This window comes from Plutella xylostella, chromosome 7, assembly GCF_932276165.1.
Source record: "Plutella xylostella chromosome 7, ilPluXylo3.1, whole genome shotgun sequence".
NCBI classification, from domain to species: Eukaryota; Metazoa; Arthropoda; class Insecta; order Lepidoptera; family Plutellidae; genus Plutella; species Plutella xylostella.
The window spans coordinates 4,337,704-4,357,988 of record NC_063987.1 but is presented as its reverse complement, the minus strand read 5'-3'; the positions used below and the strand labels follow the sequence as shown (position 1 = coordinate 4,357,988).

Genomic DNA, 20,285 nt, shown 5'->3' with positions numbered 1-20,285 from the left:
CTGGCTTCAACACCCAAAGTCTGATTAATTCTCGACTGGGGACATCAATTTATGTCTAAATTTTGCTTAGGGTAGGCTAGTCATCTGCTGCCGCTATACGGGTTAATTATCGAAGTAGATGAATATCGCGATATGCCATAAATATGGCGCTGTGATTGGTGGAACTTGCACTAATTTATCGATGTACATAATGAACCCGTGTAGCGGGGGGAGATAATTGTTAATAAATAATCTGTGCTGGGTTGTCCCAAAAACAAGTAAAATAGTCGATCCTGGGGTACAAGTTACCTTTCGAAAAACGATTAATATAGGAACGCTAGCTTACGACAAAAAGTTGTTCAGTAAACCACCTTTCGGCTCACAATACCACTTTTGCATCATCCTGTATACTGTACATTATGTCGTATATATTTAACTCTCGTATCGCAACTAAACCAGTGTTGAGCAGTACATGATTATTGATTAATTCACTCATTATTATTGTGCATGTATCTTCTGCATGTTGTAATAAACTAAGCTACCAAGGTTCATCCTTATGAAACTACATTGATATGTTTATTATGAAAACTACATTGATCACAACTATAAGGCTTTTAGGTAGTTGCTAGAATACATTTTATAATCACTGTATCTCCCAAGTAAGCGTCTAATACACTCACGGGCAATGAAAAGGTTCCACTGCGAAAAACACACATTTACTACTCCTTAGGTACCTAAAGGGAAAAGCTAGCTTTATGACGCCTTCTGCAACATTTAAGTACATTTAACGGAGCATCAGGATATTACCAACTAAACACAATCATATTTTGTTCAAATTTTAAATTAAATGTTAGAAAAAATTGGGGTCTTTTGGTGTCGCCTTTTTGTGAGTGGGCAATGGCCATGGCCCGTGAGTGTAAATTTATACAGCATAGCTGTTCCCGCGCACTTCGCTTCGCTTTAAAAAGTTTTCCCGTGGGAATTCTGGGATAAAAAGTAGCCTATGTTCTTTCCCAGGGTCTAGACCGTATGTATACCAAATTTCATTCATATCCGTTCAGTAGTTTTGGCGTGAAAGAGTAACAGACAGACAGACAGACAGACAGACAGACAGACAGACAGACAGACACAGTTACTTTCGCATTTATAATTATTTAGGATTAGGATCAATATAATTTCCTATGAGATTAGAAGTAGTTGTACATAATTATCTGCCTGTTGAAAAAACAGCCTCTACTATAAAATATGCATAGCATAGAGATCATGCGAATGCGTGGCTAGGTTTAGAATGTACAGGTTGCAAAAGTGATGTAAAGGGGGTCGCTGAGGGGTCATCCTGCACAACTTTTGTACAAAATTCAGTTCTCTATTTAGTAAAAAGTAACAAATGAATGATGTATTTAAAAAAGTTGTTGAATGAAAGTTGTTTTGTTTAGGATGACCCCTGAGCTTTTAGCTTTTAGTCTATACACACCTTTAACATAATTTCTCCTGTACTTCCTGTGGGTTGACTGGTAGAAAATGCTTTTAGCATTAAGTCCACCCTTTGTACACTTATTTATATATTTGTGCAATAAAGGATTAAATAAATAAATAAAATAATAAATAAATATAGCTTAGTATATCACTTTTGCAACACTTTGTATATTTTTAGATTGTAAAAAACCAACCTACCGACCATGTGACGGGACGGTAGTAATCTTAGCAGTCCTACATATCTTGTGCATTTATTTAACGCAGTACTACATAATATCTTAGCAATATATCTCCATTGGCCATCAGCATAATTCCTATGGTTACATGGAATCACTGGAAATAATTGCATATATTTTATCAGAACGCTAGAGCTAACAGACTCTAGAGTCTAGGTACATATATTTATATTATATTAATATTTGCATGGGTGCCCTAACCCTGAGCGCATGTGACCCAGAAAGATATATTTTTTCTAGACATATAGATAGATATTGACTTATATAGATATTTGATAATTATGATTACATTACGACTTTGATAGATAATATATTCACGAAAGAAAAGCGCTGTGAATCTCATTGGAAAACCTAGTCGATGGGAGTAAAGTTACCAAGTAAATAAATAAATACACTCGCCACCTGCCATTGCCTTCCATGTCACTGGAACTTTTTCATTGCTCGTGAGTACACATCAATATAATTTGTGGAAAATTCTTGAGATCCATATAGTTCAGCAGCATCCTGTGTTGCGTAACATTTGATTATCTTATTAAATTAAATAAACAGAAGCAAGTTTGTTATATTGATACAAAATCGACCGACAAGGCCACTCCAAGGTCCTTGCCTTACACCCAGTCCTATTAATTTAAAAAGTTGTCGAAATCTTAAAAAAATATTTTAATAGCTAGGTACATAATGACGTCTTTAGAAAAAAACTACGTTTTTTAGATCGGTTGATAACAAGAAAATAATTTCTGACGTTGACTAACATTCACCATTGAAATACGTTGCGTCGATCACTGATAAATTTCCACTCTATACCTATGGTGTTTTATAACTTTTATAGATTGGTTGACAACAGGATGTTAATTTAATGTAGGTATGTAGTATGTGTGTCACTTAAGTGCAGTTTGTGACGTTGACCAGCATTCACCATTGACCTGCGTTGCGTCGGTCACTGATTAATTTCCACTCTTTAGCCTACTAAATACGAATGCTACGATAGATATGGTTTGCATAGGAAGAGTGAGTTTTTACTCAGTTCGGGTAAACGCCGATTTGTATGGCGCAGGAGAGTCACCTCCTAGAGATATTATGTACGATTCGCCTCTCGATATATCTCGATTTTCACTGTTCGATCGGTAAAGAAAAGCACTTAACCCCTGGAAACTGTTCACTAGTCCAGATTCTAAATTACTTATCAGACCATACCGAACCAGTAGGGATAAATTGAGCGTCAGGAAATCTAAACAAACAAACCTGTTGATATTTCGCGATAACTCTTGAATGCGGTTGTGTCGGAATGTCTAAGCTATAGGCCCCATTAGTACAGTGAGGCTCTAAGTTACCTCTACTCTTTGGCATTGCATCGCCCTTAATTTCTCAGAAATACGGGTTGAATTTGTAATCATTAGAGAAGTTTTCCACTGTACTCGAGGCAGTATTATGTGTTCCGTGGCCAGGGAACATTTAAATACATTCAATCAGGCAGGTAAATTTAGCAACTTGCCGTGGAAAATCGCACCACAGTGACTGTTTTACGGTGGTTTTAAATACCAATAGCATTCTCCAACCAGTTAATCCTGGGTGTTCGGTAGAGAGTATTATAAGGCATGTAATATTTTTTAATATTTCCCCTCGTGTTGAATATTTAGATACATATTTCCAACATAACAATCTCCGTATGAATCAATCATGTTCTTGAATATAAATTGATGGAAGACGTCACATGTAGGGGTCAACGACAATTCTTCAAACAATTTGTACCAATTGGTGCACCAGCTCGTAGCTATAGCTGTCTCCACAACAGTACTATTGTGTACCTATCTTATTATAATATTTCGGCTATAAGTAGGTACTCGTATAATTTTGTAGTCTCTGTAGTATCTATTACTGTACTGTGCAACGATTATAAGATTTTCGAACCTCCGTTTACGTTGCGTATCGTGGTAGTTAGGCACTATGGTAATATTTTGTAGACATTTGCCTCCAGCCTACTTGCGTACCACCATACTTTATATTCTATGGTACCACCATCGCACACATATTAGCAATCAACGATCCATAAACGGCGTCGCTTTATTGCCAAACAGCTGTCAGATTCATATAAGTTACGTTAGATTATTGATTAAGTACTAAAATTGCGGTCGTAGCAAGCTTTGGAAGTCTCGGCATACATATGAGAAAAAAACTAAATTAACAACCATAGTATGCTTTACTTTAGACCCTTATGTTATAAGTACCATAGCAAAAGTATGTCACTGTATCGACCAATCAATGAGGCAATTAAGGCCATAGATGAACTGTAATAAAAGTCAAAATAGAGCTTAATATAATCTAATTAAATACCGTGACATTAATCAAAGGGCCACCAGTCCTTGTCGATGTTACGAAACATGAGGTAGTGATGTTACACCTTGGCTCTATGGAAATAACCTCGCAACTGTGACGGTATCTTTGAAGACTTGAAATTGAGTGATTGACAACGCTTCTACAAATCGTGCCCAGCTGGGCACTCTTTATGACGAAAAACTAAGTTTCGGAGGACTGTAGGTATCTCGTTGTATTAAACGTGCAGTTACGCGGAAGCTCTCATTCGTTCGTTTTCGTCATTATAGACTAACACTGCTGAGCCCTAAATCTCAACGACACGCCTAGTAGTCCCCATGTTTCAGTAAATTTTGGGACGTCTTTCTAGGCGTCTTTCTTGAGAAGTTCCCTGGACACTTGTCCATAGATCACGATTCTAATTGGCTTCCCTTTTAGATTGACTGATTTCATATTTAATATGGACCTCACGATTTATTATTATTATTGTAGTTTCTGAATTATTCCAGCTCGGTTTTTTCTTTGAGAACCGATTGTTGCACACGGGCCTAGGCCAAGTGAGCATCGTTTTCTAACGTTGTTTATGTTTGAGATGGCTGGTCTTTTTGCAAGAACTTGCGAACTATTCTCCTTTTATTATTATACGTCATCGTCATCATCATTATCCTCATCACTACCCATAACCCTCACGTCCCCACTGCGGGATCTCGGGTCTTCATCCAATGAAGGAAGGGTTTTAGGCCTAGTTATTATAATTACATATTTAAATATAACAATTCATTTATTATAACATGATAATTAAGAGATCGTTGTTAGCGATAAGGCCGACTATTGTTAATTGTTCCTAGTTTATAAGTATTTTTTGTATGTTTTAATAATTTGTGGTGACCAATAAAGATATAAGTATTTTATTCTATTCTATTCCATTCTATAATTTGGCAGGTGGTGGCATGCCTGGCGCTGGACCTTTTGCTGGTGGACCTCGGCATGAGCATCAGCTTCGTGACGATGGTGCTGCCCGAGGTGCTGGACGCGCCGGAGGGGCTCTCCATCAACGAGTACCAGGCCTCGTGGTTCGGTAGGTGGCGACGTCATCAGCCAATAGTTGTCGGTGTTAACAGCCAATAGCAACCGTCCGTGGTTCGGAAGCTCTTTGCGTCATTAGCCAATAGCCGACCGTAGTGCGATAGTTGTTGTTGTTACGAGCAAATAGCCGTTCGTGGTTAGAGAGATGTCGGCCAATATGGCCAATAACCGTCAACTGCTGAAGGCGTGTGCTAAAGAGAGCGTCAATTTCTACTCTATTATCAATTACTAGGCTTTTTTCACACCGCCACGGACCATGTATCACGCTCACACTACACTCCATGTTGCATGTCGACGCACCCACTCATTTTACTTGCATCATCATGATCAATTACAATTTTAAATAAATTATTACCTATCTCAAAAAAAAAACACGCAACAAATATGGGTGAATGAAAAGCAAAGATATCCGACATAACTTTTCGTCTGACGGTACTAAATTTACCTACTACCGACATAATTAATTACTATTACATAACCCGTAGAACACACCTAAAGCCTAATTATAGAGCCTGATTTATTATGGAATCCACGTGTAGACCTTGGATCCGAAACTAGACAAACGAGAAAATTATCAACCAAGGAAGAAATGTTGCACTCAGACAAATATTTGGAACCATTTTAATGTGTTTATGTAAAGTATCTATTTGATTGATCGATTCATTAAGTGTTTTTGATTACAGATATTATTAATTTATAATTTATACACTACGGTAGGTAAGTCTTATGCAGGTTTCGCTTTTTATATCGACCTTGATTCGATTGTCGTAAGAGTAGAATTTGACTGCAATTATCACAATATTAAAGTAATGGGCAAAATTATCTGGTTAAAAAAGCTCTCTTTTTTGAGCGACAAATAATGACAGGAAATGCCTAGCAAGAACAACATACACTGCCTTCTCCATTTAGAGCAAAAGCCATAATAATATTATAGGTACTATTTAGTCAGTAGTAAAATATGTGAACCTATAGTAGGAAAAAAGAAACGAGTTCTCCAGTAGTTAGATAGTGGTTCGATGAGCTAGCCCTAGGACACAATGTTGTGGCCTAAGGCAGACCCTAGAAGATCAATTATATTGCGCAATATTGAAAATTGTGCAATATATTGTAGATCTAGAGTCCGCCTAACTAGCAGTGTACGTTTTTTACTGTTGATGATGAAATAATGTCAAATAGTTACCTACTAGGTAGCCTTGATACTGAAATAATTGCATCAATATGTTACTGACAACCACTTCTGACCACACCCACGAGATAGCAGAAGTCTAGAATCTAGACTTATCTGGTAAGTGCATAATAAATTTTACTGTACACGATAAATAAGTAGGTATACTGTGCATAACATCATTGAAAGAAACATAACCTCAGAAAACAGCTCTTCGTTATCACTTTCATTAAGATAACAAACAAAGGATTCATAGTAATACTACATGAACTATTATTAACCTGTAATAAATGTTATATGTCTGGATAAACCGATGATAAGGGATTAGTATTTTCAGGGTCAGGGTCATTAATAATTGTGAATGTTATCTATTTATCTCTATTATAATTGTTCTTACCTTACTTTTTTGGTAATTTTAATAGAAAAAACACTCTAAATTTAATGAATTAAACTTGCAGTAAATATAGCCAAATTGAGCATTGTCAAAAATTTAAAGCTGCAGTTTACCAACTGGGCTTTCGACCGAAAATCAATGAACAGCATGAAACCATACGATTATAAATTCCTCAATAAGTAGCACGGCTTTATTCTATGAGGATTTACTAAACCTGAATATTGCTTGATCGCATTTTGTAACTTAAAAACTTTTTCAATAAGTAAACTTTATTTATACAGTACTCTATTTAAAAAATACACCACCACTTAACATTCTTGCTTTATGAAAATAAGCTTATTATTTTGTAGTGGTTCTTTCATCGCCGGACCATGGTATCCCGAACAATCGTAAACCATCTTTACTGTTCTGTGCCTAGTTTCACCATAGCCTGCTAGATCATTAACACCCCTGCTACATTGTAATGTAATTAATTACACGTCATCTCCATATTAAATTCTTTACAGATGTGTCAAAAGTCAACACCTAATCCCTTGTTATAATCTAACAGAGTGTGGTGAAACTGGGGCGTATTATAACAACAACTCAATACTCAATCTTTTATTGCATACATAGTAAGTTTTACAGGTGTTCAATACATTAAATTAGGAACTTTATGGACCCTGTCGGGCACAGCAAATTAGAAACTAAAATAAAATAAAGGGTTTACAAAAACTCCCTCCCATTCCAGGTAGCATGGCCTTCATGTGCCAGCCGCTCGGCAGCATCTTCTCCGGGCCGATCCTGGACTACTTCGGGCGTCGCAAGGCGCTGTTCATCGTGAACCTGCCGCACCTGGTGGCCTGGCTGATGATGTACTACTCGTGGAACGTGCCCTCGCTGTTCCTGGCCAATGCGCTGCTGGGCATCGGCACGGGGATTATGGAGGCGCCGTCCGTCACTTACGTTGGGGAAGTTAGGTGAGTTGGTTGAAGGAATGTTGTTATTTTTCAGTAATTCAGAAAAGGACCAGTATACAAGCCTCCGGAATACGTAGCTGTGCTGCCGTTACACGGCTTCGTTGATAGCAGATGTCACTATATCGCGATTAGCCATAAATACGATGCTGTGATTATTAAGAGTTTATCGACGTCGATAACGAACCCGTGTAGCCGCCGCTGGGCGAAAGACTAGACTACAAGAGGTGTTAGAAAAAACATCTCGCTTGCAAATCCCCGGCTAGATATATGCAGCCTTTTGGGTTGGCAAAAAGGACTTTTTCAATAGCGCAGTCGCGGTAACAAACTATAGTGACCGTTTTTTAATAATAATACCTATGTATTATGTGATATTTTATTACTACCCAACCCTAATGCGACCCTAGCTAGGGGATAGCGGCTTTTGACTAGCGATGATTGATCTACTTAGTTAAGTAATTAAGTAACAGGCTAAATTAAATTGTAATTTAAACTCGGTAAAATAATTATAACAAAAAATGCATAAATGCTTAAGCTCATTGGTCAGACAAGGAATCCAATGTTTTTTTTAATTAGGTATTTAACATTTGTGTAATCAAGTGACGTGATAGGTCGCGAGCCGTAGCGCAATGCAGTTTTTTATGAGTACAATGAACTAAGGATACTTAATTACGTAATAATCTAGATTGTAGATGTACAGGTTCTGAGATGTTATCAGTTTTATAGGTCTCCATTATTATTGTTTTAGGCATCACATAAAGGCTTTCTGAAACGGAAAAAATGCAAAACTGATGAAGTATGTCCCTTTGAAGTAATACTACCATGCCGATGTTAGATACTTATGAGAAGTTTTTCTTATCGAGTACCTGCATAATGTATGTACACTATAATCTGTTTTACACAAGAATCCAATTAAGGCTGTCTCCAGTGTATGTACCTACACCAAGATTTATTATTCTAACGTAATGAAGAATTATTATCTTTATAATCGTAGGTTCTAAGAGAAAATACTTGAGAATACATACATGTTAACGATACATCTTTTACTTTGTAATCGTAACTTTATTTAAAACATCTGTTTTAATAGCATCAAGGTGGACGTAAAAAAGATTATTATTATATAAAACGCTACAAAAACAATGTTAATATTTTTTTGATATAAAAAATATAGCATTGGTTTTGTAGTGTGTTGTTCAGATCTTAGAAAAAAAAACTCTATTTTCTGTCGCCACTTGCAAGCCTGTCATTGTAGCCGCGCCGGTCTAAAAGCCTTTGAAAAACATCAATCTGTAGATATAGTAGATATAGCCCTAATCTGTAGATATTTTCGCTGATTTGATGAGATTAATGAGCCTTCTGAAAGCACTGAGTATTTTTTATGCCACTTTTAAGCTACAGTGTGTACAGCATACCCATAAAACCCTTGTAGTGTTTATTTTATCTTTTGGGGTACCTGTCAGATGCCTTCCCAAACGAAATAAATATGCTCACTAATCATGATCACGGACCAAACAAAAACTAACCAACAAATTTCTCAGAACAAATTCTGAGAGTTCAATTCATCATCTTATATACCTAATGTACACCACATTCTTTAGAGAACACCCGTGCAGTAATACATTGGTTGGTCCTGAACTGGATGAAATAAATTGAGCGTCCGCTTAACTTACTCAACAGCAACATCATAACAACCCGGTCAAATTGCTATATTCTTTAACTACCGTTACATCACGACCCTATAGCCAATGGTTTTACAAACCCCCTCCTAAATATCTCTGCACCGACCTATCAGCCCTTGGCATCTTGAAACCCTGACAGAGCAGTTGGCTACATTTCCGTAACCTTTTTCACCTATCTCCACTCGATCCAATATGTCTACCAACCGCCTGTCTGTGTACCCCCCTATCCCGTATCGCCACAGCGACTCATCAGTTCATGGCATCACAACCCTGACCAACAACTGTTTTAGTACCACCTTATTTAACTGACCCAACCGTCGCATCATCATGAATGAATGACCACCTTGACCAACTTCTGTATTGTTTAACCCACTCACGTCACGAACCAACCATTTGTCTTCAACCCCTTTTCCCCTGTCTCCACAGCGACCCATCAGTCCGCGGCATCCTCACGACGCTGACGAACTGCTTCACGTCCACGGGCGTGTTCCTCGCCTACCTTCTGGGCACGGTGCTGCCGTGGCGCAGCGCCGCGCTCGTGTCGCTCGCCGTGCCGCTCACCAGCATGGCGCTCGTCACTCTGGTAGGTCACTACACTGGAGTATCATGCCTCTGTGGTCTAGTGGTAGAAGCTTCGTTTCACGACCCAGAGGTCCCGGGTTCGATTCCCGGGTGGGACCATCAATTTGTGTTTCTAAATTGTGGTTCTAAGTTTGGTTAGGACATGAAGGCTGATCACCTGATGTCCGAAACAGTGAAACGATCCATGCGGTCGGATGGACATGTAAAGCAGTCGGTCCTGCGCCTAGCTCTCTCCAGTCGTGTCGGTCAATCCATCCCATTGGGCTATGAGAGTGATGGAATAGAGAGTGCTCCTGGGTACTGCGCACACACTGGGGCACTATAATCTACTCCTGCGTAGATGGCTGATCTCAATTGAGATTGGCCGCCGTGGTCGAAATTCGGCTAGGAGGACATCATGCTTCACGTCCACGGGCGTGTTCCTCGTGCTGCCCACGTGTGATGGTAGGTCACTAGACTGGAGTGTCATGATTCACGATTCGGGACCCTGTAGCAGGGTTAGGTCTACTGTCCAAATTAATGTACTTATGTAAGAATGGCTTTGGTATATTTTTCTGGTTCTAAGCACTTAAGCACTGGTTGAAGATTTCTGTCTTCAGCTTTTGAATAAATAATATATGGAGATCTATGACTATTTCCATATTTATTCCTGTACCGGATACTCATCATTGGCAGAAGTGAAAGAAGTTAGATCTTGAAAATAATTACGTTTCAAGTAGAGACTAATAATCTCTTGGCTACCACTCTGGGAGGTGTTTAAGTATGCATGTTTGCACATAATAATGTAATTATGGAGAGCAAAGACCGAGTTTTTGCGTAATTAAACTGTCATGGCTAATACGCACCTATGTACGAGATATCAGCGATTATTTATTACCCTCATAAACCTAGTATAGAGCTTTTGAGCAGTATATAGTCATTCACCTGTATCGAATTAAAGCATAAAAATTCCACAAACTCATTATAAAACTTATTTAACACCTGCCAATTAAATTAAATAAAAACCAGGTAAGAAAGTTGACTGCGAATCATTCAATGACATGAAAGGTTTTTTTCCTATGTCAGTTTCCGCTCCGATAATAAAACTAAACGGTAAATAAATGCAATAAAGTGTTACGTAGGCAAAAATATATGAATACACAGTGCCATTCCTGGAACTTATATAACACATTTGATACAAAAAGTTGTTAGCATTGGAGTTTGACATGTCTAGGAAGAAGCTTACATACCGACCCACGAACGCACCGCTAGTTATATAACCATAATCACGATCTATATTCTGAAAAACAAAGCAATTCCAAAGTTAGACTAGTAATTTAGCAAGTCTAAAGTTGGACTAGTAATTTTTACCACCGCTTTAGTCAGATTCTGACGAAGGTGATGAAACGAAAGTTAAGTTTAATTGTAATTAAGTAGGATAATAATATAGTTACCAGTATTCTATACAGCTGTAATTCTTGTCGGCAGGTCAGATCAAGACGAGTAATATTTAGTCAGCTTGACTTTGCGGTTCATGGCCTAGTGTAGGTTTTTCATAACCGATCAAGCAGTGACAATCGACACAAATTTGCATAGAGCGGAGTTAGTGCCGCGACAGTAACTCTAGGTACTTTAGGTCATCTAGGTGGAGACTTTCCCGCACCATACAAATTCACGCTTTTTCGCCACTACTCGAACGACGCGACGTAAAACCTCGTACTCCGCATGCAGCTCTAGCTGTTGTCTCGTGTAACGTTTTATAATCGCATTGGAAATATTTCGCTAAGCAGAATACGTGTGTATAGCCTGCAGCCTACCTGATAACTTGTTTCCTTGCATCATTAAAAAGCTACTTATCGCTTGAATAGATTATATGCCCGTATGTACTAACTTGCAAATATAATTATACATCATTGCAAACAGCAACTTCCTATTTGCGGTTTCAAAATTCAAAGACAAAGACAAAGACAAAGACATTTATTTGCGTCAAATGTGGTTCATACATATGATGTTACATTTTATAATCAGTTCAGCACATTTCACCTTACAGGCATGCAAATATTTAGGCCAATAAAAATATATTAATGAAATTTAGCAAAATACAATAAATTGAAACTAATAAAATTCTAGACCCAATAAAATTACAATAAATTAAATTATCTGTTTACTCATAATAATTATTACATATATTGATGATTAAAAAATAAAATAATTCAAATTACAAATTTAGTGCATTGCAAAATTTCCTATTGTATTAAGTAATCATTTAAATTCAAAATATTCTTTGGTACTATAAAAACATTCCATAAATGGCCATTTTTTTAACCTATATTTAAATTGATTAAGCGGTAAATCTTTAATAATTTCTGGAAGCTTATTGTATATACGGACTGCCATCATATAACAATTATTTTGTGCTTTTGCTGTTTTAAAACTTGGCAGAACTAGTTGCCTTGGGTATCTAGTGTGAAAAGTTAATAAGTCACCCTTTTTTGTGAAGAGATCAGTATTTTGTTTCACAAAAATACAAATTTCATAAATATATATACAAGGTAACGTCAAAAGCGATAATTCTCTAAAATAGTTCCTACATGATACCATTTGGCTGATGTCACACATTGCTCTGATACATTTTTAGGGTTCCGTAGCCAAAATGGCAAAAACGGAACCCTTATAGTTTCGTCATGTCCGTCTGTCCGTCTGTCCGTCTGTCCGTCTGTCACAGCCGATTTACTCGGAAACTATAAGTACTACAGTGATGAAATTTGATGGGAATATGTGTTGTATAAACCGCTACAAAAATATGACACTAAATAGTAAAAAAAAGAATTGGGGGTGGGGCCCCCCATACATGTAACTGAGGGATGAAATTTTTTTTTTCGATGTACATACCCGTGTGGGGTATCAATGGAAAGGTCTTTTAAAATGATATAAAGTTTTCTAAAAAACATTTTTCTTAAAGTGAACGGTTTTTGAGATATCAGCTCTCAAAGTCGTAAAAAGTATGTCCCCCCCCCTCTATTTTTATAACTACGGGGTATAAAATTAAAAAAAAAATAGAGGTGATGCATGCTAATTAACTCTTTCAACGATTTTTGGTTTGATCAAAGTATCTCTTATAGTTTTTGAGATAGGTTGATTTAACTGTAATTTTGGTTAAGTTATTGTGCTTACTACGGAACCCTTTGTGCGCGAGCCCGACTCGCACTTGGCCGGTTTATTTTTGCATAATAAAAAGATCATTAATATTTACACAATTTCCCCATACCACAATTCCATAATGCAAAGCTGATGCTACGTAGCCATGATAAGCCATTAGTGCTGTTTGTTTACCTGAGATTTTTGTTAGCCTATACAGTGCGTATGTAAATCTATTGATTTTACCAATGACATACTCAATATGATGTTTCCATGATAAATTTTGATCTATTGTAAGTCCTAAAAATTTTGTTACCTTCGAAGGTTTTACAGTTTGGTTTTCATAATTTATATTTATTTCCTCTGTGGGACCTTTCCTGTTAAAGAAGTGCATATATGTGGTCTTATCAATATTTACGCACAGATTATTATTTTTAAGCCAGTGAATAACATTTCCTATAGTACCGTTTACCTTTCGTTCAAAGTTATTTTTACCATCATCTTGTATGACAATCGATATGTCATCTGCGAACAATGTACATTTACATGAAGTTACTTTGGGAAGGTCATTAATATAGATTAAAAATAGCAGAGGTCCTAGGACACTGCCTTGAGGAACTCCCAATTTATTTTCTTTAAGAGAAGATCTATAAGCAACAAGTTCATGTTTGTCATTGAGTTTACTTATCTCTACACATTGATAACGTCCTGTGAGGTATGATTTAATCCAGTTATTTGCTGGGCCTCTTAGGCCATAATTTCACATTTACCCAGAAGGGTTTTATGGCTAACAAAGTCAAAAGCCTTTGTCATATCAAAAAATACTGTTATTGTGGGTATTCCTTTATCAACAGTTTCGGTTATTTGTTTGACTAAGTTAAAACATGCCAAGGAGGTCGATTTGCCTTTCTGAAATCCGTTTTGTTCTTTTACTAATAAATTAAATCTCGTTAAAAAACTGGTTATTCGTTTGTGCATTACTCTTTCGTATATTTTAGAAAGCACCGATATTAACGTAATGGGGCGATATTTTCCCATATCTTCCTTGTCACCTTTCTTGTGAAACGGTTTGACAATTGAAATTTTTAATTTCGTTGGAAATTTCCCTTCTGTAAATGAAATATTAATCAAATATTGAAGGACTGTTGCCAGCTGCTTTGCACATGTTTTTAAAATTTTAGTTGTTATGTTGTCGTCACCTGTAGCATTTGTATTTTTAAGTGAAAGTATAATTTTAACTATTTCATTTTCATCTGAGGGTGCAAGAAAGATGCTTGATTCCGAAGATTTAATACAATCAAGTGTTCTTTCGTATGTTTCATTCGTGTTATCTGAGTTGATGAAAAAATTATTAAACGCTTCAGCAATTTTTAAAGGATCCTCAATTGTAGTGTGGTCAATTTTAATCTTTGAAATTCTATTTTTGGATGTCGAGTTGTTATCATTGTTATTTATTATTGACCACGATGCTTTACACTTATTTTTTGAATTGTCTATGTAATCTTTAGTTTGTTTACGTTTAGATGAATCTATACACTTTTTTAAAAGTTTACTATAATTCCTGTATGTAATTTTACTCTGTAGTGTTTTTTCAGTATAATATTTAAACCTAAGATACCTTTTTGTACTACACGACTTCCGTATTCCTTTTGTTAACCATTTTAATTTATTGTTTGCTTCATTTTTTTTAGTAATTCTAATTATTGGGAAGCACAAGTTATATAAACACAATAACTCGTCATAAAATTTGTTAAAAGCTTCATCTGGTTCTTTTATTTCAAAAACGTCAGTCCAGGTCATTTCTTTCAAGCATGTCTGCATCTTCAAGATATTTTCCTGACTGTAGTCCCTTGCATTTTGAAACCATTTAGTTACAGGTTTTAAGGAATTATCAACTGAGATTTTTAGAACTTGTGCTGTCTCATGATCTGATAGTCCTAGGTGATGTATTGACCCCTGGCCATCACTAACATTGCTAATGATATGGTCAATGCATGAATTCCGTCTTGTCGGTTCATTTATATGTAACTTTAATTTATATGGTTCTAAAATGCTTTTATATTTAACTACTGTTGGTGTCTCAAGCAATGTATTTATGTTAAAGTCTCCTAGTATCACAACTTTATTATTCTTAAATTTACCTCGCAAATGATATACATAGTAGTAACTCCAATTTATTTAGAAAAAGTAATTTATCAGATTTTGGTATGCGATAGATACCGACAATAACAAGTTTGTGCTGTGGAATTTCTACCGCACAGCATTCAAAAACATACGGCACCTGTAAATTTTGTGGTAGCGATATTTCTTTTGTTTGAATGTAATTACGACATAAAATAAACACCCCTCCACGATTTTTGCCAATCCTAGAAAACGAAGATGCCAAGACAAAATTCTTTAATCGAAAATTTTTTTCATTTCCTGTTTTAATAAAGGTTTCTGTGAGACAAATGACGTCAATTTGTTCACCTCTCTCTTGAAATTCGTTTATAGCGATCTCCAAGTTATCTTGTTTACTTAAAAATCCCGCGATGTTTTGGTGAAATATATACATTAAATTACGATCGAAAAAGATTATCCTTTCTTTGTGTGGCCGTAGTGTCAGCAAAAGTACGTTTGTTTACTGATTTACCAGCTGAAAAACAGTAGTAATATGGTACTTTTCCTTGTGTGTTAGAAGTACGCGGGGGAATCACCTTATTTGTTTGACCTTTTGAAATTTGTTTAAAATAGTACGGGATAGTACCCTTTAGACTTTTGTCTTTTTTCTGGTTTGTTTGGATTTCACTTTTATTTAAGGTTTTTTTATTTTTTCCGTTTACTGTTTCCTTATTATCTTTTGTAATAAACTTTTCGTTATAATCAGTACAATCAATTTTAAAGTTTATTACCTTACACTGATATTTCAATAGCATTGTTTTTGACATACTCATTCGATTCAGTTTATCATATTCAATAAAATGGCTTTTTGGGAAATTCGAGCATACTCTTTTTATTTCACTATTCAGCTTTGGTTCATTTAGGAAATTACTATGAATAGCACTTAGCACAAATATATTCATGTCCCTAAATTGCATCAAAATGGTACATAAAACTGATAGAATCATTATTGGATTACAATCATTTTCACCTAAACTTAAAACTATTTTATCATCCTCCTTAAATTTTGCATTTTGTATTCCTTTGAGAATTTCTTCGGAATTTGCATTGGGCTTTGTTTGCGCTTCTACTTCATAATTTACGTGTGGAGTAGAATCCCTCGATTGTATCAATTCAGAAGCTAGTCCGACGCATTGCTGGCTGCCAAATATCCATATTTTCCGGCGTTCGGTATTGGTGCTGTGATGCATTTCCTCAGTACATAATATGGACTTTTCTTTCTTTTGTGGTGTAGTCTGAGTGAATTTATCTCCAACCATTGCCTTATTTGTTGTTTCGTTTAAGGAATCGTTGAGATTAATTTTCTTTAGATTCATGGGAGTCCTTGATATGTTCAGGTTTTGTTTCCTTTTTTTGCCGCTGCTACTACATACATTTATTAAGTTGCTATTTTTTATTTCAAGATCTGTATTCTTTTTCTGTAAGATACTATTTTCCGTCAGAAGTTTGTTAATTTCTTCGTGTGCGCTTTCCAGTTCAATCTTTAAGCTTGCAACCTGTTCTGATAAATCATTCATTTGTTCGGAATGTAGTGTCGATAAGTCTGGCAGACTGTTTGCCTGGTCGGATTGAGTAGATAGGAACGTACTGTTTAAGTCTACGTCGGGTAATGTTTCATATGATTTGTTTCTTTTTCGGTTCCGTTGTGTGACAAACTGTCTACTAGTGTCCATGATTTATATTTTTATTATCGATTCACAAATAAACTTAAAAAAGAATCACTAAGTCCAGGATCGAACCCGCGGCCTGTGGCGCAGAGGAGTAGACACCTTAGCCGTTCGGCCACCGCTACTTGTGATCGCTTAGTTGAATTATGAGATCAGTATTCACATAAAGCAGGTAAAAGTCAGTTAGTGGACTTTGCCCTTTGAACACAGGCGTTTGATATTATAAAATAGATATTTTCCACTTTTTATCACTAAAAACACTTATTTTCGGATTATGATAACACCGTTAGTTTATGAGTTTATTGATTAACGGCACAAACGTATAGTTTCGTAAGGCGGTGTAGATATTCACTTAGTATTTTTAATTATTAAATAAAAGTCTTATTTTATTCTCATTTAGGGAGATAACACTTTCACATTTACTGGACATGTAGACAATCACTATTAACTGAGAAAATATTGTTTTTCTGCACTTGGGGTGATAATAACAATTAAAGTTTACGGAGCAAATTTATTCCAATGTTTACTTAACAGCGCCACCTGGCGAAAAAAAAAAAAAAAAAAAAACAAACAAACAAACAAAATTCATGAAAATAACTATTATCAAGATTAATTATAAACTTTTCCTATTATATGGATTACACAGGATTTAACTGTATTAAAATATGTTAACGCTTAATATGGCTGATGCCTTCCTTAAAAATTTTCAGTGGTTTTCGTCCTTAAGTTAATGGTATAAAGTTCAATAACATGGATCATTTTGGTCAAGTTATCGGCAAGGGTTAAGTTATCTTTAACAAGTAGCTAGGCCCTAAGCAATAAGCTTTGTAAATATTTTCTTCATTACCCTCAACTAACATAAATATAATATACTTGAATAACATTGTGTTGTATTGTGACAAAGACACTGACCTACATTAAAATGTTTACGTTTGAGTAAACACAGGTATTTCTAAAACATTTACTCGTATACTGTGTTAGATGGAAATGCAATAATATTGGATTACTTACATATTGCAAAATATGATACTGCTAACTTTGACACCGATTTGCATGGGTTAATTCAGAAGAATTAAATAACAATCATAATCCCAGTCTATTGAAATACTTAGGCGAAAATACATAAAAAATTACTGAGACATAAATCGGTTAAACCAATTTTCATGAAACATGTCTAATACACACTCGGAGTAACTTTACCTATCAACCAAATGAAACAAAACGAAAACTGGAACAGCCGTTTGACAGATACACACATACACGATACACAGACATGTTATATTTATGTCCCTCTTTTTCCGTTGGGGATTTATAACTATCTATTCTACCCGATCCTATAATAAAAAATAAACATCAAATGCATCCTAAAATACCTTTTTATATTTTTTCAGGTCCCAGAGACACCTATATGGCTGCTATCGAAGGGCCGCCAAAAAGAGGCTCTCAGGTCCCTCTGCCAGCTCCGAGGCTGGTCCAAGCCTGAAGACGTTAAAGAAGAATTCGAACACTTGGTCCAATACAACGAGATGCTGCAACGATGCGTCATCTGTGCCAAGAACGGCAAACCCACGATCAACCCCTGCCAGCACTCAGAAGCACCAATGTTCAAGAGGATGATGCTGAACATCAAGCACATTTTGCTGGCAAAGGAAACCTTAAGGCCGTTTGCGCTGGTGATGGCGTACTTCCTGTTCTACACCATGAGCGGTCTGCTGCCGATTAGGCCTAACATGGTGAACGTGTGCAAGGCTCTAGGGATGAAGTATGATGCCAAGGCTATTGTGGTGAGTACATATTTGACAAAATATCAAACGCCATGTTTACTCCAAGTTTTTCATTACTTTATAAGTATCCTTAAAACTATACTAAGGCCCTTTTGTGAAATGAGAGTTAAAAATAAATTTGACGCAGTGATTAGTAAGTAACTCTGATTGTTGATGGTCCTTAGAGGCAGATATTCGTTGTTAGGGCTTGAATGTACAAGTCGTAAAAAAATCGCCCTTTCTGGCTCGATATTACTCAATTCTCCCATCTACTTTATACTAACCAAATCCTTAAATCATTCCAGGTCATGGTCGGCGCCGTATTCATAGTCATGAACCTGCTGTCCGCAGCCATAGTCAAGTTCATGGGGAAGCGGAAGCTGGTGATATCCTCTATGCTCCTGACCTCGTGCTGCAGTCTGGCCATCAGCGTCTACGCCGGGAACAACTTGGGACCCGAAGTGTTCTCCTACGAGGCTCACACCTTCCCTGAGCAGACGGGGATCCTGCCGGTGGTCTTGTTCATGATGCTCGTCTGCTTCACCAGCTTGGGGATCCCTTGGGTGCTGCTGTCTGAGGTGTTCCCATTCAGGTTAGTGTTGACAAGATGGGAAGTTAGATATAGTACAGTTACAGTTTAGATGTACTAAGATAATTTATTATCAAGATCAACAAACTTCCTTGCACCAAGGAGCATATTATCACTATAAGACCTCGGCCTTCCTCACATGCTCCAGATCTTTACAATAATTGAAGAGCCTTAACTCAACAAGGGCTATAAAGGCAGTGGCAAAACCAGTTTCTTTACACTTTTATTAGTGACCAACAAACACTCATACCAGTAATCTCTATTCAGATCTCGTAAAGTGTGGGGTTGTTTTTGACTAGGTACCTATTTCTTAATTAGGATACCAATGAACTTTATATCTTCTCCTCGTCTTTCAGGAGCCGTGGCATCGCTACAAGCCTTGCAGCGGCCTTCAGCTACGTCATCTCATTCCTCGCAGCCAAAAGCAACTACAACATCGAAGCCTTATTCCACATCTCCGGCACTTTCGGCATTTACTCAATCTTTGGCCTTTTCGGCACCATCTATCTTTACTTTTTCTTGCCAGAAACAGAGAATAAATCCCTGCTAGAAATCGAAACGTTCTACCAAGGAGAACACAGAATATTTGCCGATGACTTCCTAATCAATGCCTTCAGGAAGAAGAAAGGTTTGAGCACAGGAGCTACCGAACCTATGCTAGTCAAATAAATTGGTATACTTACTTATTTTTATAATAATTTGTATTTTTGTAATATTGTTATAGGTTAGAGATATGATGTTTTAAAATAAATATTTAAATACTTTTGTACGATATTTTAAATTACCTCTAATTAAATAACAAATTGGTTTCTACATAGTATGAAAACGCTTGACGACATTAAATTTGAACCTTATAAAATATTATCTGCACAGAAATTCTTCATAATATCATGACATGAGAAACATATTGTCTTCCTACCAGCAGGTCTATGCTACCAGCTATATGTTTACAAATTTTAGGAACATTCTTAAATTCAGTCTACATACCTAAGCATCTTATTTACTTGCATTTTGGTTTCCAATCCAGCCATGGTCGATCGCAACATTTTCTATCCTCTGAATGAGGCTTTGAAGGTTTTACTGTAGAGGTTTTCTCTGTCTGGGATATCGTTGTTTTTTCAGTCTC

At 36.5% G+C, this 20,285-nt stretch overlaps 1 protein-coding gene across 1 annotated transcript in view; it reads left to right on the top strand.

Annotated features, from left to right (window-relative positions):
- LOC105383389 (facilitated trehalose transporter Tret1) overlaps positions 1-19,924 on the top strand; it is a 31,484-nt gene extending 11,560 nt beyond the window's left edge. Inside the window, exons 3-8 of the mRNA XM_011553428.3 lie at positions 4,944-5,079; positions 7,377-7,605; positions 9,708-9,864; positions 18,199-18,591; positions 18,876-19,162; positions 19,516-19,924. Coding sequence (XP_011551730.2) covers positions 4,944-5,079; positions 7,377-7,605; positions 9,708-9,864; positions 18,199-18,591; positions 18,876-19,162; positions 19,516-19,828 — 1,515 coding nt within the window. The 3' untranslated portion in view covers positions 19,829-19,924. The remainder of the gene's footprint in view (positions 1-4,943; positions 5,080-7,376; positions 7,606-9,707; positions 9,865-18,198; positions 18,592-18,875; positions 19,163-19,515) is intronic.
- Positions 19,925-20,285: the final 361 nt, after the last annotated feature.